The sequence below is a fragment of the Odocoileus virginianus genome, chromosome 31 (genome assembly GCF_023699985.2).
Source record: "Odocoileus virginianus isolate 20LAN1187 ecotype Illinois chromosome 31, Ovbor_1.2, whole genome shotgun sequence".
Taxonomy (NCBI): domain Eukaryota; kingdom Metazoa; phylum Chordata; class Mammalia; order Artiodactyla; family Cervidae; genus Odocoileus; species Odocoileus virginianus.
The window spans coordinates 1,815,599-1,843,033 of record NC_069704.1 but is presented as its reverse complement, the minus strand read 5'-3'; the positions used below and the strand labels follow the sequence as shown (position 1 = coordinate 1,843,033).

The 27,435-nt window shown below is 55.7% G+C and overlaps 1 protein-coding gene and 1 long non-coding RNA gene across 3 annotated transcripts in view; both read right to left on the bottom strand.

Moving 5' to 3' along the window:
* TRAPPC12 (trafficking protein particle complex subunit 12) overlaps nucleotides 1–27,435 on the bottom strand; it is a 37,239-nt gene that overhangs the window by 3,843 nt on the left and 5,961 nt on the right. For both annotated transcript variants that reach the window (XM_070459166.1, XM_070459167.1), the window contains exons 2-9: nucleotides 23,280–24,494; nucleotides 17,983–18,099; nucleotides 12,910–13,023; nucleotides 11,519–11,657; nucleotides 5,137–5,249; nucleotides 2,320–2,392; nucleotides 1,459–1,532; nucleotides 207–305 (exon numbers count right to left, since the gene is read on the bottom strand). In XM_070459166.1, the coding sequence (XP_070315267.1) occupies nucleotides 207–305; nucleotides 1,459–1,532; nucleotides 2,320–2,392; nucleotides 5,137–5,249; nucleotides 11,519–11,657; nucleotides 12,910–13,023; nucleotides 17,983–18,099; nucleotides 23,280–24,494 (1,944 nt within the window). The remainder of the gene's footprint in view (nucleotides 1–206; nucleotides 306–1,458; nucleotides 1,533–2,319; nucleotides 2,393–5,136; nucleotides 5,250–11,518; nucleotides 11,658–12,909; nucleotides 13,024–17,982; nucleotides 18,100–23,279; nucleotides 24,495–27,435) is intronic.
* Nucleotides 20,341–23,273, bottom strand: LOC139032384 (uncharacterized). The gene is made up of 2 exons (XR_011484906.1): nucleotides 22,272–23,273; nucleotides 20,341–21,826 (listed from the first exon to the last, which is right to left on the bottom strand). It is a non-coding gene; the product is annotated as an uncharacterized lncRNA (long non-coding RNA).

Here is a 27,435-nt window from a genome sequence, read left to right as displayed (position 1 = left end):
CTCAGTCACCGTCTCTGCACCGCCGTGTAGCAAGTGGCTTCCCCATGACATCGAAGCTGGAGGCTCAACACTCAGTACAGTCAAACCAGGACCAAAAAAGAATCCGCCTTCTGACAGCAACAGAAAACTGATGTGACCCTTCCGGCGCTCCTTGGATCTACAGGACCTGGCTTGGGTGCAGTCCCCGGCCCCCCAGCCCCCCGCACCTGCAGGAAGATGCGGCCGATGCAGCTCAGCACCTGGGGCTCCTGCTCTGGGTGGAACTGGATGACCGCATGGTACGCGTCCACGGCCAGCACGTAGTCCTGTGGGAACAGGCGTGAGTCGGGAGATGCCGCTCTGTGTGCACGGCAGCCAGACCTCGTGAGCAGGGGGACACGGCACCTGCCAGGAGGGGTCGGACGGCGCAGCGGGCCCAGCTCTGGGGTCTGGGTGTGACCACAGTCCCGAGAGCCCTCCCGCTCCCGGGGGCCCAGCTGTGCACTTGGCCCAGGGGTCTTTCTCCCTCCATCCGCTGAGCAGCAAGTAGCATTTCACCCGGACCAACTTTTCCTGCTTCTGTCAGCCCCCAGGGCCTGAGCTCGGATGGCAGGCGGCCCCATCCCATCTGCGGCTCATGCTAACAGCTCACTGTCTTGATGGGCGCGGTCACAGACCACAGGCCGTGACGGCAGTTTTCTCCTGAGCCTCCGTAGAGCCCCCGAAGGCACTTCTCTTTTTTTACTTGCCTCCGTCTTCGTCTTCACACAGACCGGGCCTGGAGTTGCTAGTTTGCTAACGGGGATGTTGGATGACCGGGGAAGTCCCACAGGAAAACCAGGTGCAGATGCTCCAGCCCAGCACCTTGGAGCGAAGCGCATCCGAACACACTGGGCCCCCTGGTGCCCACGGGGAGCCGGCCACGCCCACTGCCCCTGCCCCATGCAGTGTAAGTGCCCGTGTCCACGAGAGCGAGGGCCCTCTCCTGGGGGCACAGTGGCCCCCGGCCCCCCAGGCCTGGATGGGAGCCTCGGAGCGGCTGCAGCGCTGGGCTCAGGCATGCTCCGAGGAGCCTGGCCCATAGCTGCTGTTGGCTGGAGGCCATTCAGGGAGACTGTCCTCTGCCGGGTGAAGACACGCCACCCCTTCAGGGCTGCAGTGGGCTCTCCAGGGAGAGCGCCGTTCACTCTGGTCGGGCAGCCATGGCCTGATGGTGCCGGGAGTGGCTGGCGTGCGGGGCGGCATTGACACCACGGCCTCACGCTGCTGTACGAACCGGCTCGCCCAAGGTGGCAGCTGGACGCACACGTGTGCTGAGGCTGTGACCGCAAGATGCGTCACTCCTCTTTAACGCAAGAACACCAAAGAATCATCTAGAATTTCAAATTAAACTGCATTTGGGGCAAAAGCACTTCTGAAGCACCGTACCCCCCCCCCCCCCCCGAGGGCCCAGGGCTCCCCGCCTCCGAGGAACGGTACCTTCATGAGCAGCAGGCAGTTGGCCATGGAGCACGTCACCCGGCCCAGGCGGGACCGCCACAGCTGCACAGAGGCTGCAGGAGAGGGGGGGTGAGTGTGCGGGGACGCGGCCAGCAGCCCAGCCGAGGGACGGAGCCCCCGTCCCGGGGCCCTGCCCTGTCGGAGGTGGGCGGAGCCCCCGCCAGAGGTGGGCGGAGCCCCGTCAGAGGTGGATGGAGTCTCCCATCAGAGGCGGACGGAGCCCCCGTCAGAGGTGGATGGAGTCTCCCATCAGAGGCGGGCGGAGTCCCCGTCAGAGGCAGGCGGAGCACCACGTCCCTGCGGCCCTGCCCTGGCCACGGCTTCCTGTGCCGCTCGGCCCATTCCCCGGGCTGCGCTCTCAATGGCTGCCCGGCTTCAGGGTGGACAGATCCGGACTGGACCAGGAGGTGAGCCACTGTGTAGCAGGGCCGCCCTAGTGGGCTGTAGATGGGCAGGGCTCCCTGCTGGAGGGCTGGTGGACAGTCACACGTGGGCGTCAGCACCGGCGCCCTGGGGACAGCGGCCTGCCCGCCCGAGGCCTGGGTGTCCCACCCTCTTACGTGGAACACTGGTTCCTAACCCAGCTGCCTCGCGGGCTCCGAGGGCTGGGGGGGAGCGGGGGGAGACGCGGGGTGGGAGGGTGGAGGCCGGGGCAGCTCAGGCCCCGGGAGGACCTTCCTCCTGCCGCCGGGACCAAGGGGCAACTCTGGGCTAAGAACCTCCTAGAAAAGAGGCTCGTTCCGGGAGGAAAGCAGCGAGGAGACGCGCACGGGAGGGTGAGTGAGATGGACAGAAGCTGAGACCCGGAGCAGCCTGGGCCGGCCCGTGGGCGGCACTGACCTTGCCTGTTCTCCTGCGCGATGCTGCTCATGGTCCCATCCTCCGCCAGGCCCTGTTCCAGGTTGGCCAGGATCTGTGGGACATGCAAGGATGACAGGAGTGAGTCTGCTTCTGGACGCTCTCCTAAGACACCCCGGAAGCAGCAGGTTTCTCTGCCGAGGAACGTCTCCCGGGGACACGAGTCGAGTGGTCACCGCTCGGGACGCACGGAGCGGGCGGCAGACAGAGGGGGGGCCTCTGGTTTGAGGAGGGTTAGGGCTGACGACGCCCGTAGAGCGTCCAAGGACCTCGGATGTGCGGAGGGTGCGCCCCTCTGTCTTGGAAGCTTCACGTATGGGACACATGAGGATGATTATTCACTTCTGTGGAAAAACGTCAGTCCCACTCCTCCAGGACACCCAGGTTTATGGCCCTTTGTTAATCTATCACCGAAGTTCTGAGCATCTATCACTTTACACTGTTTTTACTCTTTGGCTAATGACCGTGAATCACTTCTTTTGTGACTGTTTCCCCCGAAAGAAAGGAAGTTGCTGTCCTGGTGATCTGGGCAAACGATAGATTCTCATGGAGGGCAGGATGAGGAGAAAAAACTGTTAACAACGAACACTGTTTGCTGGGGAGAAAAATAAAGGCGTGTTAACTGGAGATGGGCGGAGAGCTCACGGTTCTGTGATGACGGGCTTCAGGCACCTGCTCTGCAGAGACACCCTTGCTCCGCGGGTCACCCCAGAGGAGAAGCTCACCGCCAGCAAAGCAGCTGCTCTGGGCTCTCACTGGCCCGGGACAGGCCACTGGGCCTCCTTGGCCTCGAGGGTCTGTGCCTCATGCCAGGAGGAGGATGACGTGCCGTGAACACAAGGCCTGTCCTACCGTGACCGCTCAGGACACACCTGCAGTTTGAAACTAACAGCGGCAAAGACGAGCTAGTTGGCCCAAACCAGGTCACTCTTTTCAGCTATTTATTAGCCGTCTACTGACCAGGAAGAGAAGTCGTGATGGGCCACAGAGTGGGGACAGGAACACAGAGAGGGCGGAGGCACCGAGGAAGAGGAGGGGGCCTGGCTCTCCCGGCTCAAGGGCCCGCCAGGCGCAGGCCTGGGTGCAGGTCAGAGGCCATGAGCCTCTGCCTCCCAGAACCACCCAGGGCGCCCAGGCTGGAAGGTCCTCGGGAAGTGTGCGAGGGTGGGGGCAGGTCAGCCCCACCCGGGCTCCGGGCCAGAGGACACCGTTCCGGAAGCAGCTGCAACAGTGGCTCTGAAAGTGCAGACGCGGCTGGAGGTGAGGCGGGAGGACTCAGGACAAAGTGGGGCCCGGGGGACGGTCCTCAACCCCATGGGCGGGCCGCGTGACCAGAGCTGCGGGGCTCGTCCTGGGCGGGGCAGGGTCACTCGTCCGGGTAGGTGCCGTCAGCACCACGGACAGCAGTGGAGGGAGGCCCGGGCCCGGGAGGCAGGCGCTTGCTTGGTGGTTGGTTCTGTCCAGGAGAAAACCGCCGGCCTCTCACGGGATGCGGGTGGGGACGGTCTAAGGACTGGGTTTACGTATGAAGTGTCCAGTCCTCAGACCCCTGGGTGCCGGCCCTGATGCCTCACTAATGACCCACCGAGTCCATGGCGGGGCTTGGATTCCCCCGGAGCGTCCTGGGAGCTTCCCAGCCCTACCGTCTCTTCCAGACTTCCGGAAAAGAGGCTTTTCAAAGTGAGAAGAGGCTTCCTGGAGCCGCCCCAGACCACTGAAGGAGCATCAGGCACTCCCAGGAGCCAAGCGCTGGTCCCCATCCATCATCTGACCCCACGACAGCCTGGAGGCGGCTGGGGACACTCCTCCTCCCCACGCGAGGCGCTCAAGGCCTCCAAGGACCAGTCATCCTGCTAGGAAGATTCTGCCTGGCTCCAAAGTCCCTCCAACCACGGCCCGTGGACGTGCCCAGCGGGTGTCATACTTTGAAACCACACTCTTCCCTGTCAGGTCAGAGTGTGAACCTTCAACGACAAGGTGAACCAGCCCCCGCTTCCTGCTGGGAACCCGGAGGACCACCCAGGAGCTCCGGAAGCGTCCACCAAGAGGCTGGAGCCTGGAGGGGCTCGGCAGGCACAAGTAACTCCACTTTACAAATCTGTCAAACGTCGCCGCCCCTGACTGCTCACGTTCACAGCTCTGAAAGCGTCCCCCCTCCCGCCGCCATGAGCACTGCACCTCAGCTACCCTGCAGGGGGTGGGACGGGGGCTGGAGCCAGGGGACCCCGAGCCCCACCTCTCTGCCCCATCGCTCAGTGGAGCAGTCTGACCTGCTGATGCAGCCCAATGCCTGCCACATCACAGCTGCTTTACAACTGAGAACAACTCGGGATGCCCTGCTGAACCTCATCTGCCTTCAGAGCCAGAATTATGAATGACAGCTGTCACAACAGTCGCCATGACGCAGTGTAATTTGCTTTGATGCTGGAACATTTTCAGCTGTTCTCTCTTTAAATCTGGCTCCAGCGCCTGTCAGACATGAAGCAGGTGCTTGGAGCCTCTGCAGGATGCGCAAGCGGCCGGCAGCCCAAGCACACGTTCACGGGTGTCAGTTCTACATGAGAGGAAACGCTTCTGCTTTTCATTTACTGACAGCACTAGGAAGAAGGGTTTCAGGCCACAAGCTTGGCCAAAACCCACCCACCATCCCCCAGAACAGCTTCAGCAAGAAGCGTGTAGCCTGGTCACAAGGAACTGGGCCACCTGCCTTCCTGGAGGGGGATGCAGAGATGGGGGTGGGAACAGGGAGGTGTGAGGGCGGGAGGAGGGGGCAGGCGGCCCAGCCGGAGCGGGGCTTACCTTGCTGCAGACGGCCTTCACCCTGTGGAGCCGGTCCAGGGCCTCCTGGGGCTTCCCCAGGTACTGCTGGAGCTCGGCGTGCAGGATCCGCATGGAAAAGGGGACCATGGAGCCTGGAAGCAGAGCCAGAGCGGCGTCAGTCTGTCTGCCATCACCGAGCACAGCCGGAGTCTGCGGACGCTCCCGAAGCAGGGGGAGCAGACCCTTCCCTTCTTGGCGAAGTACACAGTGATGCCGGTTCTCAAACCCGTCCTGGTTCTCTCGGTAAAGCGTGTGTTCCAGACGACGGCCACAGGAGGGCTGGCTGTCACCCCCTGCCCACAGCTATGCCCCAGTCGTGTGGAGGCCACCGCCTGCTCCAGAACAGGACACTCAAGGACCCTCTGTGAAGAGGCCAATATCTACTTGAGAAATTAAATCAATAAGGAATAACTTTCTGAAGGGGAAGGCACTGGGTGCAGACGGTATCACTGGTGAGCTCTACAGAACATTAGGAAGAAGAGGTGCCAATTCTCTATAGTTTCTTCCGGAAAATAGAAGTGGAGGGGATCCTTCCTAATTTGTCCTATGAGGCCAGCATTAGCCACGTATCAAAACCAGACAGTATCACAAGAAACGAAAACTACAGATCAACACGGCTGATGGACACAGATACAAAAATCCTCGGCAAAATTAGCAAGTCAAATCCAACTAAATTAAATCTACCAAAAAATTAGCAAGTCAAAACTAACAGTGTATAAGAGAAATCATCCACCATGACCAAGTGGGACTCATTCCAGGTGTGCAAGGCTGGTTCAACGTTCAAAAATCCACGTCACCCATCATGTCAAACAACCGAAACGAGAAACATCACACGATGAATCCAGGGGAACAGAGAAAGCATTTGACAAAATGTGACATCCATTCACGATGAAAACTCTCAGCAAATGAAGAGCAGAGGGAAACTTCCCCAGTTTGATAAAGAACACCTATGAAAACCTACAGCCAGCGACCTGATTAACGGTGAGAAAGCACGCGCTTGTCCTCTAAGATCCTGAGTAACGCAGGGAAGTCCCCTTTTCGCCGCTTGTACTGAAGTGGTACCGGAAGTCCCAGCTAATGCAGGCAGAAGAGGGAAGCCGAGACCGTGCGTGCAGCGCTGTCTGCTCTGGGCCCTCAGGCCGTCCTCTCTTCTCTCCACGCATCGTCTTCTATGGACTCGAGCCTCCTACCGGAGCCCACCCGCCCTGGACCAGACTCCCGCAGCCCCAGGAGGTGGACAGCGGTGGCCCTCGTGTGCGCCCGTGACCTGCGTCTGGAGTTGGGGCTCTACTCAGATCACAGTAGGAAAGGTGGGCAAGGGAGGGCCTGCATGGTGTCCCGTAACCACGCTACACTTGCCCGTGACTTTCCTGGAGGGCCCCGAGACAGCCAGGTTCTGGGGGGCGTCGGCTTCCCCCTTCTCACTTGGCACTGCTGGGCTGGTGCAGCTTACTCGTCTCAAAGGACAGAACCCAGGAGGGAAGCAGACACTCGGCCTCAAGATACAGAGAGAAAAGATGCCCCTCCCTAGAAAAACACACGGCTCAGTCAGGACAAGAAAAGGGGCAGCAGGAGATAGACCGCCTGTCACTTCTGGCCTGAACAGGTTAGCTGGGGAGCCACGTACTCAGCAGGTCTTGGTGCCAAGGACAAGCGCAGGCGCTGGACGTACCGTGAGGGGACGCGGCCACGGTCCCCAGGCAAACGCTGCAGGCTCATCAATAAAACGGCAGACACTGCTTTGACCTAAGTCAGGCCTTTCTTTTTGTTCGTTCGTCTTAAAGAAATACAAACAAAAATACCTAAGTTGGCTCTCTCAGTCCGGCAAACCCAGCCTCGCTGTGTGTGAAGAGTCACCGAAATCAGTGAAACCCTTCACGCCAGCGGAGTCTGGCAACATGACCCGCGCGGCTCCACGCCAGCCAGGGGCCTGTCTCCCCAGCAGGGAGCGCGCGCCTTGAAACAGAGCGCGTGTCAGAATCTGGAAGGAGACTGGCTTCCCGGAAGGTCTCCTGTGTGGCCATGAGGTGCCGACTTCTAGGCTGGTATAAATACTGTAGGGGCGCTCCCGTGAGTCATTTAGGAAACGCTAAGTGCAAATGCTCCTACACCGCTCATGCTCTGGAGTCCCTGGCAGGACCGCAGGCCCACTTGGCCGCCAGCGCCAGAGCAGGTGCCCCAGGAATCACAGCCCGTGCTGGGCAATGGGGGACGTCAGCCTGACCCCAGTGGGCGGCCTCCCTCAGCAGGAGCAAGACTTCCTGGTGTGGACAGGCTGGGCCTCCGGCCTCCCACTAGCCCCGTGTGCTGGGCAGGCGGCGCCTCCCCTCCAGCGCTCCAGCACCTGCACAGGACAGGGAGCTGGACACGGCCACGCTGCTGTGAGGTCCAAGGGGCAGACATGACAGCATGGTGCCTGCTGGACGCCCAGCAGAGCACAGACTCTGCGGTCAGCAGGCCCAGCTTGCCTCCGCAAAGCTGGGCGGGCCTCTCTCTGTCCAGGCGGCAGGGCCCGCTGCCTGACCGCTGCTCTGGGCTCGCTTCCCTGGACGCTCCCTGGTCTCCCTGGCGCCCCAGCTTTCTGTGCTCCGATGTGGGGACACAGGACGGGGACATCTGTGCCAGGCTGACGGCATAGTATCTCTCACACATGCTGATGCTGGAAACAAAGAGCCAGCCTGAGCAAAAGGCCAAACAACCCTCAACAAACACACCCCGACTTCAGGCTACGCTGGAAACAGCGCCAGCCCGAGCGAGTCCTAGATGACTCATTACTAAGGGGTTGTTCAGTGCTGCCCCCACGCCCTGTGGCAGACGGGGAGTTCAGAACGGGCCAGGCGCCCCGGCAGCGTCTCGGGCGCTGTGTCTGATGCAGGCAGTGGGCATGCACGTATCTTCCCACTTCTCGCGTCTGGAGGAGGGTAGAGGCGGCTTCGCCCAGGTGTCCTGATGGAGACGGAGCCCGACCGAAGAGGCCGTTATCTCTGACCACCTGTTCTAGGAAAAGACTGCAAGATGCCAGAGTTCACAGGAAGGGTGAGCCACGTGAAAGGTGGCAGGACCCCGGACCAGCCCCCTCAGACTGAGGAAGATACGCCTGACTTGTGCAACTCAGAAGAGTTCTGGCACAGAGGAAGGCGAACTGGAGCCCAACCTGCCCAGAGGACGGTCACTCCGGGGGGCGGGTCCGCCTTCTCATGGAAAACAAAGGGGTCACCTGGCATGTGCTGAGCTGTTAACTGCGCTACCGCGTGAGCTCACCTGCTGACAGTGTCTGCATCCAGCCTGGGAACTAGACGTGAGCTGTGTGATTTTGGAGGGAGCGCAGGCAAGGACTAGAGAGCAGCGGCAGCTGACCTTTGCAGACACGGGTGGGAGGGGCAACAGGGCACTCGGGCCGTCAGAGTCGGGTGTGGGGACACGCAGGCCCGGGGGAGGCATGCTCTGCTCACGGCCCCCAGACGGGGCTTGTACACCGTGGCTGAGCACAGCGCAGATGCGAGCAGCCTCTGACGCCACCTCCAGGCCCCGAGGTGCAGGGGGGCACCCACAGCGAGGAGGAGAAGCCACGATCCAGGGGGAGGACGCGGACCAGGGCCGAGGAGGGTGTCACAGGAAGCGCTCCCCAGGCTCCCAGGGGGCGTGTGGGCCCCGGCCCAGTCCACTCAGGCCTGGGTCTATTCAGTGACCCGTCATCACTGTTTCAGGAGAACAAGGAGAGAATCCAAACAACTGACTGAAAGGCAGCCTGAGTGTGTGGAAACCACACTCCCTTGTAAGGAACTCCATGAAATTGCTAGAAGTATCAGCGAAATACAGAAGACCACAAGAGTCTTCCTTTCTTGGATGAAAACGAAAAAGGGAAATTTCACGATACTAGCTCATGATTCATTATGACTTGTTATGAATACTCTGAATGGGTAAAAACTATGCCCAATATTTAAATAAAACATATTAAAGCTCATTCATAAAAGTTATTTCTTTATATCATTATAGCTTCGTTTTTACAGCACAGTTTAATGACCTGCTTTGCTTATGTATTGCAAGCTAAAATGAAACAAATGAATCAAAATCCCACATTTATGTTTGTTATACCACAAAATGGAAAGAAAAATTGGTAAACATTGAGCATACCATTATGGATGAATGTTAGCACACTTTAGCTAAAATATATGTATGATTTATGTCTATTTCGTAACTTAAATTAGCTGCTTAATGGAGCAGGGCGACCAGCTCCTCTTTATCCCCAAGAAAACACGCTGCAGTTCCAGCTGGGATGGGGACCCTGCACAGTCTGCACGCTGACAGCCCAGGAGCTGGGGCCAGGCGGGCGACGCACAGCGCCACGCCTGGGCCTGAGGGCCTGGGTTCTCACTGCATGGGAGGCTGGGTGTCGTCTCCGAGAACCCCTGTCCCCGAGCAGAGGGAGCAGGGCGGCCTGGGTTCTCACCTCATGGAGGCTGGGTGTCGTCTCCGAGAACCCCTGTCCCCGAGCAGAGGGAGCAGGGCGGCCTGGGTTCTCACCTCATGGAGGCTGGGTGTCGTCTCCGAGAACCCCTGTCCCTGAGCAGACGGAGCAGGGCGGCCTGGGTTCTCACTTTATGGGAGCTGGGTGTCGTCTCTGAGAACCTCTGTCCCTGAGCAGAGGGAGCAGGGCCGCAGTGCCCAAAAGACCCATCCAGCAACCCTGCCTGGCATCATCGGCCAGGACCCTGGGGCTGCCGAGTGCTTGGCGTGGTCAGGGCTGGACGCTTTCACTGGCCACCCTGGAAATACCTGCTTTTCCATCTCCGATCATTGTTTTTTAATAAGAACACGTTTACTTATTTAGCTGTGCCAAGTCTTAGCTGCGGCATGTGGGACCCAGCTCCCTAACCAGGGACTGACCTGTGTGCCCTGTCCTGGGAGCCTGGAGTCTCCGACACTGGGCCACAAGTGAAGCCCCGCTCGTCTCATTCCTAACCTGCAGGGGCCCAGGGGCACTGCGGCCGGGGCCGGGGGGCAGCGCGCAGGCCAGGCGGGGGCTGACCTGGCCAGAGCTGGGACACGGTGCCGAGAAACCGTTTTTCCTTTTCCTACGCTGGAGGGAAACAGCTGCTCCTTGTCAGAAGCACGGGAGAGCCCTCTCTTGATCATCAAAGCTTTCAGGTAGAATTTTTTGAACGGAAATACCCCAAACCTCCCATGTAATGTGCCCGTTACCTCTCCACAGAGCGTCTCTCCCTGTAAGAAGAGGCGACAGAGCCTGATCCTCACGGGGGCAGAGTCTGCCCACTGTCTTTCTGGGAGGGACGGACCGCGAAGGGTTGGAAATGCGGACGAGAAAGCTCTGGCCCTCACTTCCCAGTGGGGACGTGGCCCCCGACGGCCAGGGGACGCTGGGCCCCTGGATGCGCACGGAGCTCCGTGCATGACGCGCCTTATGGAGCAGAGCAGGCTACGGCCGGCGCCCCAGGCTGCGGAGCTCCCTGTGAGAGTGTGGGAGGGTCACAGAGAAGAGGGGGGCTCCCTGGTGTGGGTGTGGGGGTCAGAGAGAGACGAGGTGGGGGCTCCCTGGGGTGAGTGTGGGAGGGTCACAGAGAGAGGAGGTGGGGGCTCCCTGGGGTGAGCGTGGGGGGTCACAGAGAGAGGAGGTGGTGCCCTGCCTGCCCCGCGCAGACACTGTCAGACCCACTGGAGGAATCATGGGCGAACAAAGCCGGGTGGGCACGGCTCCCACCCATCCCTAATGCCCAGGACCGTCCCCTCCGCCTGGGGCCGCACCCCTGAATGCTGCTCACGGGCTCCTGGCTTTGGTCCCTCCCCCCTGGTCTTCTGGAGACCTGCTGGACTTGGGGGGCTGCGGGGGGGCAGGCCGTGTCACACATGTGGGATGGGCCTGCTGCCCCTCCTGAGTGCATGCCGCCCGGCAGGCTGCCTTGCTCCCTCGGAGCCACCTCCATCAGGGCGACCGCCGGACGCCTGCCCCGCTCCGGGCTTCAAAGCCTGCCTCCCCTCGTCCTCCACGAGCTGACTGCTGCCCTGCTCTGGGTTTGAAAGCCTGCCTCCCCTCCTCCTCCACAAGGGCGAAGTTCCCGCAGTCAGAAGGAAGAGACAGAATTTTAATGCCCGGGAGGCTACAGGCGTCAAAGTCGCCCGCGCTGAAAACCCTCCTCCAAGTCTGGGGAAACTCGGGGCAACACAGCCCGGCTCCCGTCAGCCGGTACGTGAGAGAGCCGGTGATGAAGGAGAAAGCGCTGAGAACTGGGGCAGCGCAGCCCCAGCCTCCCCCGCGCCCCCACAGGGACGGGGCTGAGCTGCAGGGAAACGCAGCACGGGGCAGAAGCTGAGCCTCGGCGAGCGGGGCCCGCGGGCGCCTTACCCCTGCGCCCCGGGTACACGTGCGGGTAGTACTCATAGTAGAGGTCCGGCTGGTCCAGGCTGCCGAACGGCTCCAGCTCCACCTCGGCGTTCTGGAACAGGCCCAGCTTCACCAGCAGCGCCAGCCGCACAAACCAGAGCTGCAAGCACAGAACACGAGGCGCACAGCGGTCACCCGCGCAGAGCGGCGCCGAGGCTCCCACTCCCTGCTGGCTGCTCTAAAAACGCAGGCGCCTCTCTGAGTTTCCACGTCACTTTTACTTAGGCTGTGCTGCACGGCTTGTGGGACCACTGGACAGGGAAGCCCTCGAGGCCCATTAACTCGGTGTCAGAGCTGGATTTCAAATAGATTTAAACAAGCGCTAAACTAACACTCCCTGGGGGCTCAGCTGGTGAAGAATCCGCCTGAAATGTGGGAGACCTGGGTTCGACCTCCGGGTCGGGAAGATGCCCTGGAGAAGCGAAAGGCTGCCCACTCCAATATTCTGGCCTGGAGAATTCCATGGACTGTACAGTTCATGGGGTCGCAAAGAGTCAGACACGACTGAGCAACTTTCACTCACTTCACAAACTAACGCTCTTTCTTAGCAATTTGCATAACTATAAGTTTATAAAAATGGATATAAAAAGAGACGCTCCCTCCCTGAAGGACAGCAGAGTCCAGCTGGGGTTGGGGAGGTGGTGGAAGGGGAGGCAGTTGGACCGAGCGGGGGAGGGAGGCAGGGGCACTGGTGAAGGACCTGGACTCTCCACCGGGAGGCAGGGACCACGATGGGAGCAGGGCGCGGGGCACAGCCAGCTCCATGTGGCCGGAACGCAGAGTCCCTTCCGGAAAATGACGGCCGCCAAGCGAGAGGGCAGGACCAGAGACACTGGCAACTGCTGGGGCCGCGGGCGTGACCCGAGTCAGCCTCGTCCCGCTGATGGGAGAAACGAGGTTCAAAGAGACCGCGCCACAAGGGACGGACCGAGAGGCTAGGCCCGGGGTCGGGGAGGTGGGGGGAGGCCGCCCGGGGCGGGGGGCAGGCGGCAGGACTCAGCAGTGCTGTCGGAGCAGCCGGGGAGAGAGCTGGGCTGGGTCCACGGCAGCTGAAGCTGCGGGCGTGGTCAGGGAGCACAGTGCGGATGCTATGCCCCGGGGCCTCGGAGCCCCTTCCCTCACTGGCTGTTAAGGGACCCACAGAACCTGGAGGATGGTCTGGCTGGGGAGGGGGTTCCAGGGGATGTCAGCATGAGAGACTGCGTCTGGGGCGGCAGGCTTCGAGGACTTGGGCAGCTGCCCCCTCTCCTTGGAGAGCTTTCCTGCCATTCAGAACCCCACTACCCACACCTGAACGACTGAAGCCTTCGCTGTCCTCAGGTGACGGTGGCCCGGGGAGGACGCGGTCATACCTGCAGGGAGTCCGCCGTGTGGCTGGTCGGCAGCCCACTCTTGCCGTATCCTTGGCCATGGGCCGTGAGCAGCCGCCCGCACAGGTCCACCGCAGCCCGCCAGTTCTTGCAGCTCTGTAAGACACGGACGGTCACCAGAGGGCCACCCCAGGGCCGGCCACCACGGGGTTGGTCATCCCAGGGATGGCCACCTTGGGGACGGTCACTACGGGCTTCGTGCTCCGACGCGCAGGCCTCACAGGCACCAACCACAGACACCCTTCAAGATGAGCCAAAGATAAACCCTTAAAATGTAACCCACTGATAGAATCCCAGGAGCAAAGCTCTTGTTGGAAAGCCCCACTCTGCCCCCAAACCCATCAGGCTGCTTCCTGTTTAGCAAGATAACTCCATCTCATGATTTTTTGAAAATTAAACCACAGTCAACATTTAATTTCAAGCTGTGCTGGATACGTTTATTTGTATCTAAGGTCTGCATGTGATGGTGAGTGGTTTTAAAAATGTTTAACAGAATTCTCTGCTGCCAACACGAAACACGATCAGTGAGCTGCGCTGACACATTGTGATCCAGGCCGCGTGTCCACACGCAGCTCCCTGGCAGGCCTGGACCCGCAGAAGCCCAGCTGAGGCGGCGCAGGGGCCCAAGGACTCGGCCTCAGCTGCTCCTCGCTGCCCTGAGGGACGCAGGAAGGAGGGCCACCAGGCCGATGGGAAGAGGAACAACACCAGAGGGACCGTCTGACCCCTGAAGAAGCTGAAGAGGATGCTCACTGTGCGGTCCCCAAGGACAGGCACTGCCCGCTGCCCTCAGCGCACAGACCAGGCCTTGGGGCCGCCTGCGTGCCGGAGCGGGTGAACACACCCTGTTAACCTCACGTCCAGAGAGGGAGCTGGATGTTAGCCCGTGGTGTTCTTTTTAAAGGATACTCTGGGCATTCTGTGCTTGCAAAGTGCTTCTGGAACAAGAAGCTGAGGGCGCCAGGAGAGTGAGTCTAGCCTCTGGTATCCTCAGCGAGAACTCATATTTCTTCTTACGGTGCAGCCAGCACCAGCTCCTTGAGGAGGAACCCCCTTTCCTCGTCTTCCTGTGTGTGTGTGTCTGTGTCTCTGTGCACATGTGTCTGAGTGTGTGTACGTCTGTGTATTTGTGTGTGTCTGTGCATGCACACACACCCAGCATACCTAGTGCAGCTGGATCAGGAAGCATGCTGGTGCGGCCTTACTCCAAGCTCTGCGGTGATCGGGCCATGTGCCCTAATGCACCCCACCTGACGCCCGGCCCTAGGCGCCCCAGGCTCCTCAGGGCTCCTCCTGACTCGACAGTCCACCACCGTGGGAGTCACCGCCACCCATTCACCTGCCGCAAGGCTCCTTGTGTGGGTGAGTGCTAGGTCGCTTCCCTCGTGTCTGACTCTGTGACCCCGGACTGCAGCCCACCAGGAGCCCACCGGGCTCCTCTGTCCATGGGATTCTCTAGGCAAGAGCACTGCAGTGGGTTGCCACTTCCTCCTCCAGGGGATCTTCCCCACCCAGAGATCGAACCTGCGTTTCTTACGTCTCCTGCAGTGGCAGGTGGTTCTTTACCACTGGAGCACGGAAAGGCACCTGGGCTGCTTCCAGGTTTGGCCACAGCGAGTCAGGGTGCTGTGCGTGGAGCCTGTGAGTACAGGGCCAAGGTGGGGGTGGCGGCGACTTATTCAGTCATCAGCTAAGAAGAGACTAACAGGAATATTAACACGTTTGCTTATTATCTTCAGTTAGGGAAGGAGCCACTTTTTAAAAGACTTACATTTACTTAAAAAAATGAGTATTAGGATAGCAGGTTTTTGCTTCATTTTTAATAATGGTCTGGTTTGAAATATAGAAAACACATCTTAATATAAAAATCATAGCAAGAAAAAAAATCATAGCAAGAGCTGAAAGCTTTTCACATGGTATATTTTACCATTTTTAATCATTTATTCAGCTCAGTCGCTCAGTCATGTCCAACTCTTTGCTACCCCATGGACTGCAACACGCCAGGCTTCCCTGTCCGTCACCAACTTCCGGAGCTTGCTCAAACTACATCCATAGAGTCAGTGATGCCATCCAACCATCTCATCCTTTGTCGTCCCCTTCTCCTCCTACCTTCAATCCTTCCCAGTATCAGGTGGTCAAAGTACTGGAGTTTCAGCTTCTGCATCAGTCCTTCCAATGAATATTCAGGACTGATTTCCCTTATGATAGACTAGCTGGATCTCCTTGCAGTCCAAGGGACTCTCAAGAGTCTTCTCCAACACCACAGTTCAAAAGCATCAATTCTTCGGCACTCAGCTCTCTTTATGGTCCAACTCTCACATCCATACATGACTACTGGAAAAATCATAGCTTTGACTAGACGGACCTTTGTTGGCAAAGTAATGTCTCTGCTTTTTAATACGCTGTCTAGGTTGGTCATAGCTTTCCTTCCAAGGACTAAGTGTCTTTTAATTTCATGGCTGCAGTCATGGTCTGCAGTGATTTTGGAGCCCAAGACAATAAAGTCTGTCACTGTTTCTGTTGTTTCCCCATCTATCTGCCACGAAGTGATGGGACCAGTTAATATGATCTTAAGTTTTCTGAATGTTGAGTTTTAAGCCAACTTTTTCACTCTCCTCTTTCACTTTCATCAAGATGCTCTTTAGTTCTTCACTTTCTGCCATAAGGGTGGTGTCATCTGCATATCTGAGGTTATTGATATTTCTCCTGGCAATCTTGATTCCAGCTTGCGCTTCTTCCAGCCCAGTGTTTCTCATGATGTACTCTGCATATAAGTTAAATAAGCAGGGTGACAACATACAGCCTTGACATACTCCTTTCCCGATTTGGAACCAGTCTGTTGTTCCACGTCTAGTTCTAACTGTTGCGTCTTGACCTGTAAAGAGATTTCTCAGGAGGCAGGTCAGGTGGTCTGGTATTCCGGTCTCTTGAAGAATTTTTCACAGTTTGTTGTGATCCATACAGTCAAAGGCTTTAGTGTAGTCAATGAAGCAGAAGTAGATGTTTTTATGGAACCCTCTTGCTTTTTCAATGATCCAACCAATGTTGTCAATTTGATCTCTGATTCCTCTGCCTTTTCTAAATCCAGCTTGATCATCTGGAAGTTCATGATTCATGTACTATTGAAGCCTGGCTTAGAAAATTTTGAGGATTAGTTTGCTACCCTGTGAGGTGAGTGCAATTGTGCGGTAGTTTGAGCATTCTTTGGCATTGCCTGTCTTCGGGATTGGAATGAAAACTGACCTTTCCCAGTCCTGTGGCCACTGCTGAGTTCCACGCTGCCTGCGTCTTGATGGTAATGACACATTTCTCCCGAGGGTCTCCTGCTCCTTCCACCTCACTGTCTTCCAACCCCAGTTCCCCTTCCTGCCCGGTGGCCCACCTCCACTTTCATTCTGAGATGTCAGAAATATTTGGTGAAAAAACTGTTTTTCAAAGCTAGAATTTAAATATACCATTGTAATCTTTAAGCACTGTGAAGAAAACCTTATGAAAATCTCTTCATTACTGTATATGACATGCAGAACTCTGATATCAAAGGTAGTTATATATGAGAAAAAAGATCTAAATTTCAAAACATTGTTTTTTTAAAACTAGGAAATAAGATAGAGACTCTGTTTGAGAAACTGAACATAGCTGAACATTCCCCAACTTCCAGAAGAGGAGAAAACCAGTCCAATAAGAATCACTCAAGTAACTAACAGTATGTACATAACTGTTCCCGCCGGCGACTCAAAGGCAATCATCAGTGGTACATGTGACACCAGGGACGTGGTTAAAACGTCCCTTTCCATGGGCGGCGACATTCATTTCCCCGTAAATGGCAATCTTGGAACAGTGACATTACTTAGGACAACGTGCTGAGAAACTTTCCTAGTCTTAAAGATGAGTGTGATTATTTTAGGACGTAATTAAAATACTAGGGCTAGGTAATGGGCTTTCCTGAGTACATTTCCCACCTTAAACAGGTCTCCTTGCTAGCACTGTTAATATAATTTTTACTGGCCTCAAGTATTTTCAATGTAGGAGAAAAAATCAAACCAAACCACATATACTTGACACCAAGAATAATAAAAAGACGTAACAAGTTGGCCTGAGGATTAATGACCACGTCTGTGTGTGGCTTTGTGTGTCCCCTCCGAGCTCACAGTTACAAGTCACGCTTCAAATACAGCCCCCTGCGTGTGACGCTGCCGCATGGCAGGTTTTCAAGGCCATGGAAATGGAACGACGGCGGTCGCCCCCCAAGGCAGAGGGTCATTCCACCAGACGCACGCAGCCATGCACGCCGTCAGTGCCCACACGTGCGACTCCATGGACGCATGTTGGTGCAGACAGACTCACAGACACTCACAGACGTGCTCTCCTCTCTCCTTTTTAAAAACTGAGTATCTCCTCACCTTTCCTTCCCAAAGCTTCTCATTCATGGGAAGAATTCTAGAATCACTTCAATGAAAGAAACCCAATGAAACATGTGATCTACATTTACTAAAGAAAACCACTAAACTTCAGTGTGAAAATGTCAGCAACCCACCTAAGCAAGTGTTCACTTGCACTTTCGTAGCCTATGAGAGACGCTGTGGGGCAGACGGTTTCCAGCGGCCCACAGGCCCCCGGGAGCGCCGCCCGCCCAGGTCAGGGTGCCTGCGGTCAGTCTCCCCCTCTGCTTCGTGACCACGGCTCAGCCCCGGCGTCTGCACTCACTCTTGTTAACGAACAAAGAAAGGCTTTTGTGTGCGCTTCTGGGGAGTCTGCTAATTTAGTAATAAGCCTTCTACAGCAAGTGCAGAAAACAGAGTTCTTTCAGAAAGTCAACGTACGATCACTTCACTCTAGTTATTTTGATGAAGCATATTTAATCAAAGTATATACCGTCTCAAATCATTCACATGTTATATGTGATGCTCTCCGTTGATTAGGAGTGGTTATCGGATCCAACGCAACTCCATTTCTGTGCAAGGGCTGAGCATAAAACGCTCAAAGGGACTGGCCCTCGGGAAAATACTACAAAGGGAGGAAGAATTTACACGGAACATCAAATGCACCGTGACTTACGATGAGCTGCTTCAGTCCAACCAAAGACTGTTCCACGGAGCTGGCGGTCAGCACCTGTCTCTTTGCCGCTGCTTTTTCACCCAGGAAGCGAAGCATTAAGTCCTTAACTGCATCTCCCTGGACAGAATATAAGAGAAATATGTCAGGACAATAGGATGTTAATTAAACTCAGTTAACCGAAACTCACAGCTAACCGAAATTTCTTTTCTTCTCCCACTGGTGTATGGAGGCTAAAATGCGGTTGTGGTACAGCTGAGCTGCAAACAGCCAGAAGCTCTAGCACCCCGATCGCTGGTAAGACGCGGAGTTCAGAGCGGCTGTTTCTCCCGGAGAGGAGGTGGTGAGTCAGCAGTGGCTGTGCTGCGTTGGAGGGGGCCGGGGCTCGAGGCGATGCCGCCCCTGGGAGGAGCACGGTGCACGGCGGGGCCCAGGCTGGGCGGGCAGGCCTGAGCCCTCTGCCCACAGCCCACCCCGCAGGCCCCTGGCCCGGGCCTCCAGGGGTCCCCAGGGCTCAGCCACAGCAGTGAACGGCGGCCCGGGCATGGCCTCCCCCAGGGGCCGCGTCACCCCAGCCCAAGGAGGGCCGTCTGTCGGGGGCAGCTGCGCCAGACTCTGCACAGGGGGCGCTCGGCCCAGCCCCGGGTTAGCCCCGCCTGCGCCCGGGTGAGGCCAGGAGGGAGTGGCCATCCGTGGCCCAGTGCCCGGGGAGGGGTGGGGACAGACCGCCGACACAGGGTGACGGAGGGCAGCCCGCAGCTCGCGCCTGCCCAGGGCCGCCCGGCTCCTTCGCGCCATGCCGGGGAAGCAGGCGCGCGGTGCCGCAGAGGCAAGCCTCCTCTCCCGTGACTGCCCGCACGGTCGGCGTGGGCTGGGCACGCAGCAAGGCTGCCTCCTGCTGCTGAAGGAGGGCAGGGCACAGCCTGGCAGCAGGGGTCCCGGGCCCCGAGCCTGAGCTCGGAGGCCATGCTGCACCTCCTCCGCACGCGGGGGCAAAGGCCTGGAAGCAGCAGGGTTACAGTTCCTGCTTCCAGAGAATAAGGGGAAATAGCTCAAGTGCCAGGCCCCGCAAGGGGCTAACTGATCCAGGAGGATAATCAGAGGGCGGAACAAGGAGAGCGCGGGCAGCCAGCCCCACAAAGCTCTGCACACAGGCGCCTCCGGGCAGACAAAGAGCTGTATCCGAGCAGAGGGCCTGCGAACCAGGGAAAGGCGAACTCACCCCTAAAGCCGCGGAGCAGGGAGGAGCACTGTGAGTCCTCTGACCGTGCAGCACCCTCGGCAGTGAGCCCACACTGCAGACGCCTCCTGCCCTCTCGATTCTGCCAGTTAATTAGCACAGGATGCTCGAGACAGGAGCACCGTGGGGCTGACCAGCACTCACCCTGAAAGCCCACAGACACGACAAAACGTCCCGACATGGACTGGTTCCTGCCGCGTTGCTCGGCCGGGGCGGTTCTGATACGGGGGTCCTGGTGCCTTGGCTGCGGACCCTCCACGGTCACCGGAGTGAGGGGAGTGGCCTCCTCCCTGGGATGTTTAGAGAGCTATCTCCCTGCACCTGGGGGGGGACCCACCTAGAACCCCAGAGACCCCTTCCACTCAGCAATCCCTCGGTGCGCCCAGGTCAGGGCTGAGGCAGACCGCGCGAACGGGAGTCTGCGGCGGGCCCCCCTGCAGTGTGCAGACGGCTTCAGCGGCGCCTTCGAAGTTTTAGTGGATGACGTCCACGTGAAACACAGCGGCTGAGTCACGGGCACGGCCTGTGAGCACTACCGTCAGGGATGCCTGGTCACAGGCAGCGGGGCTGGAAGGACAGCACCCAGGCACGACCAGGAAAGGGGCCCGGCGCCTGCCTGCTTCATGGTGGGACTTCCGTCACATCCACACTGTGGGGGCCGGGGGCGGGATCAGGGAGCAGAATCAGACCCCGGTGGAGGAGAGGCCTGGCCTTGGGTCTGGATGTCGGGTTCGCAGAGTCCCCTGTGAGGCCAGAGCGCCCCGAGGTGCCCCGCAGTCCCGTCACCCCTCACGGTTAGCACTGACTTGCTGCCAACTCTGGTCTGTGGATCCCCATCCCCTTCCCTTCCCGCTCACTGAACAACCTTCATACAGATAGTCTCCAACTTCCATCCTTTCCCGGTTCTGAACATTTCTGAACAGTCATCTCCCCACTGTCCATCCAGTTCATCAAGAATACAGGCCACCCAGACTCTGATCAGTTAGAAATGCCGACACTCCTCTTTTGAAGCTTCTGCAGTTGGATGAAGAGTTACAAGCTCAGCGGCTTCCACCTTAACTCACACTGCTCTAGGAGGTCACTTCACAAAGAAACAATGTAACACTTCCCCTCTGCCCACATTTCATGCCTTAAGAAGGAATGTTTAATTTGGTACCAATAGGTGAGCAATCTGGAAAAACTGCCAAGTATTTTAGAAAGCTGATGTAGTGATGCAACAGTAACAGTGGCCTGGGGAGGAACGCGTGGACAGGCAAATCCAAGAAACGCCTGGCTGACATCTTAAAAGGCTGGCGTGCACAGCAAGTTACCACACGTGCTGGACCGATCTAAGTCCTCTGGAAAATAAACACAGCATTTCTGGTGTAAACCACACAGTTTTTCTTTCCTATGAAAAGTTCTTTGAAGAATAATACACGACTGAAGAGACACAGGTGAAGAACCAACTGGCATGTTGGTTCCATGGGAAAGTCAAAGGCCTTTCAGGAACTATTCTGAATTCATATTTCAATTTACGAGGTTTCCAAAACAATCACTGTGGACTGCAAGAGGGATGGAAGACACCGCTTAAGGATTTAAAGGAAGAAGAAAGGACACACAGCATCTCCTGCCTGGCCGCAGGGTGGGTCCTGTCCCAGCAGCGGGTGCCTGACCCTGGCTAACTCCGGAATGCCTTGCTTATTCCATGATCAGCCACGTGGAAGCGTCAGAGCTCCGAGGGGCCGTCACAGACCCCTTGCTTCTCACTGGCAGAAATGGCCTCCATGCTCAATTCAGTCTGGGTTCACCTAGCAGCAAGCATCAGCACTGTTTCTTAGCTCAGGAGTGACTGACCTGCCGCACTGAAGGGCGTCGCAGGGCGTTCAGTGTCTCTGGCCCATGAGAGCACTGCGCTCAGCCCACCCTCAGGCAACCCGAGGGAAGCAGCTCTGCGCAGCCCCAAACGCACCCGAGGAGCCCTGGGCCCGAGACGCCCCGCGGGCCACGGGGTTAAGGCATCAATCCTGACAAACGCCCCTGACATCCGAGCCCATAACTGGGATTCACTGAGGAGGCCCGGGAAGGCAAATTCACTCCCAGTGCGTTCTGCTGGAGAGGGCGGGGAGGGCGCCCAGCACAGCGGCTGGCGGGCGGCGAGCCCCCAAGGAAGACGCGTCTCGTCAGCAGGCACCCCGAAGAGAGCACGCACAGGACGTCCGCATCTGCGGCCTCTCACGTCAGTGCCCCACAGAGACCTGGGTCAGGAAGATCCGCTGGAGAAGGGCTAGGCTGCCCACGCCAATATTCTTGGGCTTCCCTTGCGGCTCAGCTGGTAAAGAATCCGCCCGCAATGTGGGAGACCCTGGTTTGATCCCCGGGTTGGGAAGATCCCCTGGAAAAGGGAAAGGCTACCCACTCCAGTATTCTGGCCTGGAGAACTCCATGGAGTGTGTAGTCCACGGGGTTGTAAAGAGACTCAGAGACTTTCACTCACGCTCCCCAGAGAGACAGCAGGCCGAGCTCACGTCTCCAGAAGCTGTGCGGCTTCTCCACAGGATCGGCTTCATGTGGCTGGGGCTCCACTCCGAGTGGCTTTCTGACCTGGCCGCGGTGGGGGAAAGGGAACGCCTGCCCCGGGAGGGGCCCCTTCAGTTCCCGGAGCGGACAGTGCGGGACACAAGGCACAGACCCTGCAGATCCCACCCGACACACAGCCGAGCTCACCTCAGGTGGACGTGCACACACACCCACGGAAACGGGTACCACGTAAGGCATGCTACGTGCCTTACTGTATTTGGGCTTTCAAATTTAACAAATTATGAGTCTCATTAAATATTTTATTATAACATCATCTTCATTTTTTCACAATAAATAAAAATACTTATTTGAATATAACGTTATTTTTGTGCGTGCATGTGTGCAAAGTCGCTCTAGTCATGTCCAACTCTTTGCGACCCCATGGATTATACCCCACCAGGCTGCTCTGTCCGTGGGATTTCCCAGGCAAGAATACTGAAGTGGGCTGCCATGCCCTTCTCCAGGGAATCTTCTCGACCCAGGGATCGAACCTTACCTCTGTCTCCTTCATTGGCAGGCGGGTTCTTAGCACTAGTGCCACCAAAGAAGCCATAACATCATCTTTTCAGTCGAATGTGTACATATTCCACTGAAAAGACGAGATGTGGTGAATGTATTCAACTAGCCTCCCAACAATGGACTCCCAGATGCTTTCAGATTCTTTCCAATTATAAACCTCGCTCTGATGGGCGTCCTGAAAGCTGGCTATTCATACACCAGTGAGATTCTTTCCTCATAAATAACTACTCAGGGTGGGATTTCTGGGTCAAAGCATACGCACATTTGGACGTGCATTTTAAAACTTAAGAAAGTTTGTGCTAAATTATCAGTCCCTTCAGGGCTGCCTAAGCTGGCTATTTCCTCGCATTTTAATAGACACGGAATAATTATAAGTCAGATGAGAAAGTGAAAATAACTTTACCTTCTTTGATGACTGGTAAGATCAAACTTTTTAATGTTGTTATTTACAATACATAGTATTTATTTATGATTACATATTTATATATCTTGTGATCTATTGAGAGACCATCTGTTTTTTTTTTATTTACCAAATCTGTAACAACTCTTTCCACATAAAGCACATTGCGTGTAACACAAACACACTTTTCCACATCTAAAAGGAGAGGAAAGGGGATTTATCATCTGTAGGAGCTCAGCTGTCATAATAAACTGATCACACAGTTTACAACTTCTCCAGAGAGCTGTCATGCAGCTCCCTTGCTAGTAACTATTTCTAAGACTCTGATTAGCACCTTAAAGACCTTCGTTCAGAGAAATCAACAGGGTTCCAAACTACCTAGTGACATCAGAGCAAACACTCTCATGATCAGAATCTTGGGACCTGCTGGAAAAAATCAGGGTTTTTCAAAGCTCGACAGGCCTTTTCCATGTGAACATACACGGAACAGAGATGGGGAGAAGCGAGGAGACGTGGCTGGGGACGCTCCCGCCCGCTGAGCGCACCCACCGGCCCTCAGGCGCGCTGGGGGCCCTGCGCCCTCACCTGGATGTTGTCGAACTTGAGGCCGGGCATGGTGAGGTCTTCCTTGTCCACGAACACCGAGCCGTACTGCTGTGTGGCGACTGAGACCAGGACGCTCCTGGTCGCCTCCCCGGGGATCCAGGCGTCGCTTCGCCGGTCCATCTCGCTCATGCTCAGGGCGGTGGCAAACGGGTCCTCGCTGCCGGCAAACACCGCCTGGATCTGTGAGAACGGCTTTGGGGACTGCGAGATCTCCAGAGGCGCCGTGGAGACACCCGACCCTGGCCTCTCCACCCCTGGGGAGGAGGCAGCGTCCACGGAACCCGGGGAGCTTCCTCCCACGGGGGTAGCAGCGAGCGAAGACAGGCTTTCCGGAAGGGAAGGGCTGGCGTTGGGGTTACTGACGGAGATGAAGGTGGAGGTTGTGAAGGAATCAAAGAAGTCCGAGGCCAAGGAGCTGCTGCCGGTTGGATCGCCGAAGAACTTGCTGAGGCTGGGGCTCGGCTGGACCGCCTGGGGCGGGGTCCTGGGGGCAGCCTCGCTGGCGCCGCTGAAGCTGGGGGACTTCACCATCTGGGACTCGAAGCCGTCACGCAGGGCTGGGGTGGGGGCGCCGGGGGGCGGCTGGCTAAAGATGGTGCACACGGGCACCGGCTCGTCCTTGGGGGCTGGCTGCCGGGGGGATGCTCCTGACGGCGGCCCTGCCACGGGCACCCGCTCAGCCCCTGGACCCAGGTCCTCTGAGCCCCTGTGTTCAGAAGCAGGCGGGTCTTCCACGTCGCCACGCTCGGGGTCCTCTTTCAACGACGCTCTGCTATCAGGGGTCATGTCTGAGACGTCCTGAGGCGTGTCCCCGCCATCACTCTCACCGCCGTCACTCAGAGAGCCCAGCGTGCCCTCTTCTGCGCAGGGCCCCAGTCTGTGATCGCCACTGCCCTCGGTGGGCTCCCCCACGTCCTGCAGACACCCCAGGTCACCCGCGTCATCTTCGCTGTTGTTTGGGGAGTCGGAGATGAGTACGCTCTCCATCAGGGGCTCATCGAGCTTATCCGCGAAATTATTCGAGTCCTCGGATTCGAACTCGTCTCCACCGAGATCGATGGTCTCCTCGTGGTAAAGAAGTTGGCCCGGGTCTCCCTGAGGCCCCTGTGGAGCGATGCTCTGGGCTGGCCCCTGGGCGGGCGCGCTCTGCTCGGGCACATGCTGGTCAGCACCTTCGGCATTCTCCATGGCCACCTGAAATGGACGAAGGCACGTCAAGCTCAGCAGCTTATATCTCGGTGTTAGAATGGCTTTGTCTTATAGAAATTGTAGATGGCCTTAACTACTTCCCACAGGGCAACGCAGTAAGAGAAGACTCGTCACTAACCCATCATTACGTAAGCTGGATCCTTACAGCAAGAAGCAACGACTTCAGCAACAATTAAAGAACCCTGGACTAAACCTATGATTTTTCAAAATCTGACCTGTGAAGTAGGCAAAGACTTTTACAATTGACAGTTTTGGGGAATTTATGGGACACTTACTTATTGATAAGGGAATGCAACCTTTCTCAAACACCCTCTTCCAACAACACAAGACATGACTCTACACATGGACATCACCAGATGGTCAATACTGAAATCAAATTGATTATATTCCTTGTAGCCAGAGGTGGAGAAATTCTATACAGTCAGCAAAAACAAGACCGGGAGCTGACTGTGGCTCAGGTCAAGAACTTCTTATTGCCAAATTAACACTTAAATTGAAGAAAGTAGGGAAAACCATTAGACCATTCAGGTATGACCTGAATCAAATCCCCTATGACTATACCGTGGAAGTGACAAATAGATTCAAGGGATTAGATCTGATAGACAGAGTGCCTGAAGAACTATGGACAGAGGTTCATGACACTGTACAGGACGCACTGATCAAGGCCATCCCCAAGAAAAAGAAATGCAAAAAGGCAAAATGGTTGTCTGAGGAGTCCTTATAAATAGCTGAGAAAAGAAGAGAAGCTCAAGGCAAAGGAGAAAAGGAAAGATATACCCATTGGAATGCAGAGAAATAGAGGAAAACAATAGAATGGGAAAGACTACAGATCTCCTAAAGAAAATTAGAAATACCATGGGAACATTTTATGCAAAGATGGGTTCAATAAAGGACAGAAATGGTAGGCACCTAACAGAAGCAGAAGATATTAAGAAGAGGTGGCAAGAATACACAGAAAAACTGTACAAAAAAGATCTTCATGACCCAGATAATCACAATGGTGTGATCACTCACCTAGAGCCAGACATCCTGGAATGTGAAGACAAGTGGGCCTTAGGAAGCATCATTACAAACAAAGCTAGTGGAGGTGATGAATTCCAGTTAAGCTATTTCAAATCCTAAAAGATGATGCTGTGAAAGTGCTGCATTCAATATGCCAGCAAATTTGGAAAACTCAGCAGTGGCCACAGGACTGGAAAAGGTCAGTTTTCATTCCAATCCCAAAGAAAGGCAATGCCAAAGAATGTTCAAACTACTTCATAATTTCACTCACCTCACACGCTAGCAAAGTAATGTTAAAATTCTCCAAGCCAGGCTTCAACAGTACGTGAACCAAGAACTTCCAGATGTTCAAGCTGGATTTAGAAAAGGCAGAGGAACCGGAGATCAAATTGCCAACATCCATTGGATCATCGAAAAAGCAAAGAGAGTTCCAGAAAAATATTGACTCTGCTTTATTGACTATGTCAAAGCCTTTGACTGTGGGGATCACAACAAACTTTGGAAAATTCTGAAAGAGATGGGAATACCAGACCACCTGACCTGCCTCCTGAGAAACCTGTATGCAGGTCAAGAAGCAACAGTTAGAACTGGACATGGAACAGACTGGTTCCAAATCGGGAAAGGAGTATGCCAAAGCTGTATATTGTCACCCTACTTATTTAACTTATATGCAGAGTACATCATGAGAAACGCTGGGCTGGAAGAAGCACAAGCTGGAATCAAGATTGCCGGGAGAAATATTGATAACCTCAGATATGCAGATGACACCACCCTTATGGCAGAAAGTGAAGAAGAACTTAAGAGCCTCTTGATGAAATTGAAAGAGAGTGAAAAAATTGGCTTAAAACTCAACATTCAGAAAACTAAGATCATGGCATTTGGTCCCAGCACTTCATGGAAAATTGATGGGGAAACAATGGAAACAGTGACAGACTATTTTTGGGGGGCTCCAAAATCACTGCAGATGGTGACTGCAGCCATGAAATTAAAAGATGCTTGCTCCTTGGAAGAAAAGCTATGACCAACCTAGACAGCATATTAAAAAGCAGAGACGTTACTTTGCCAACAAAGGTATGTCTAGTCAAAGCTATGGTTTTTCCAGTAGTCGTGTATGGATGTGAGAGTTGAACTATAAGGAAAGCTGAGTGCCGATGAATTGATGCTTTTGAACTGTGGTGTTGGAGAAGACTCTTGAGAGTCCCTTGGACTGCAAGGAGATCCAACCAGTCCATCCTAAAGGAGATCAGTCCTGGGTGTTCATTGGCAGGACTCATGCTGAAGCTGAAACTTCAATAGTTTGGCCACCTGATGCAAAGAGCTGACTCATTGGAAAAGACCCTGATACTGGAAAAGATTGAAGGCGGGAGGAGAAGGGGATAGAGGATGAGATGGTTGGATGTCATCATTAGCTTGATGGACATGAGTTTGAGCAAGCTCTGGGAGCTGGTGATGGATAGGCAGGCATGGCATGCTGCAGTCCATGGGGTTGCAAAGAGTCGGACACGACTGAGTGACTGAACTGAAGTGAGCCTTTCTGAATAGCTCGGCAAAGAATAAAACTCTCTGACAAGCAATTCCGTGTTTACCAACTCACTTAAAATATATTTTTAAAGAGAACACCATCTAAAAGAAAGAAAGTCAAGTAAAAAGGAACACTCAGTCTGTAACAATATTTTGATTCTCTTCAGTAACTGTTTCCATTTCAATCTGACTTTAAAAACTAAAGTCCACCTCTTTTCTAGTGATACCTTCTACACAGATGATGCCCCATCCAGAGTAAAAATTAAATTGTTTACCATAGTTTCTAAACAGAAACTACACTTTTGTTAGAAACCATTACCAGAGGTTGAAGTGTTGGTCAGAAAAGTCTTGCAAATCAGTAATCGTTATCAGCTGAGTGCTACTGTGTCTGAGTCACTACCCT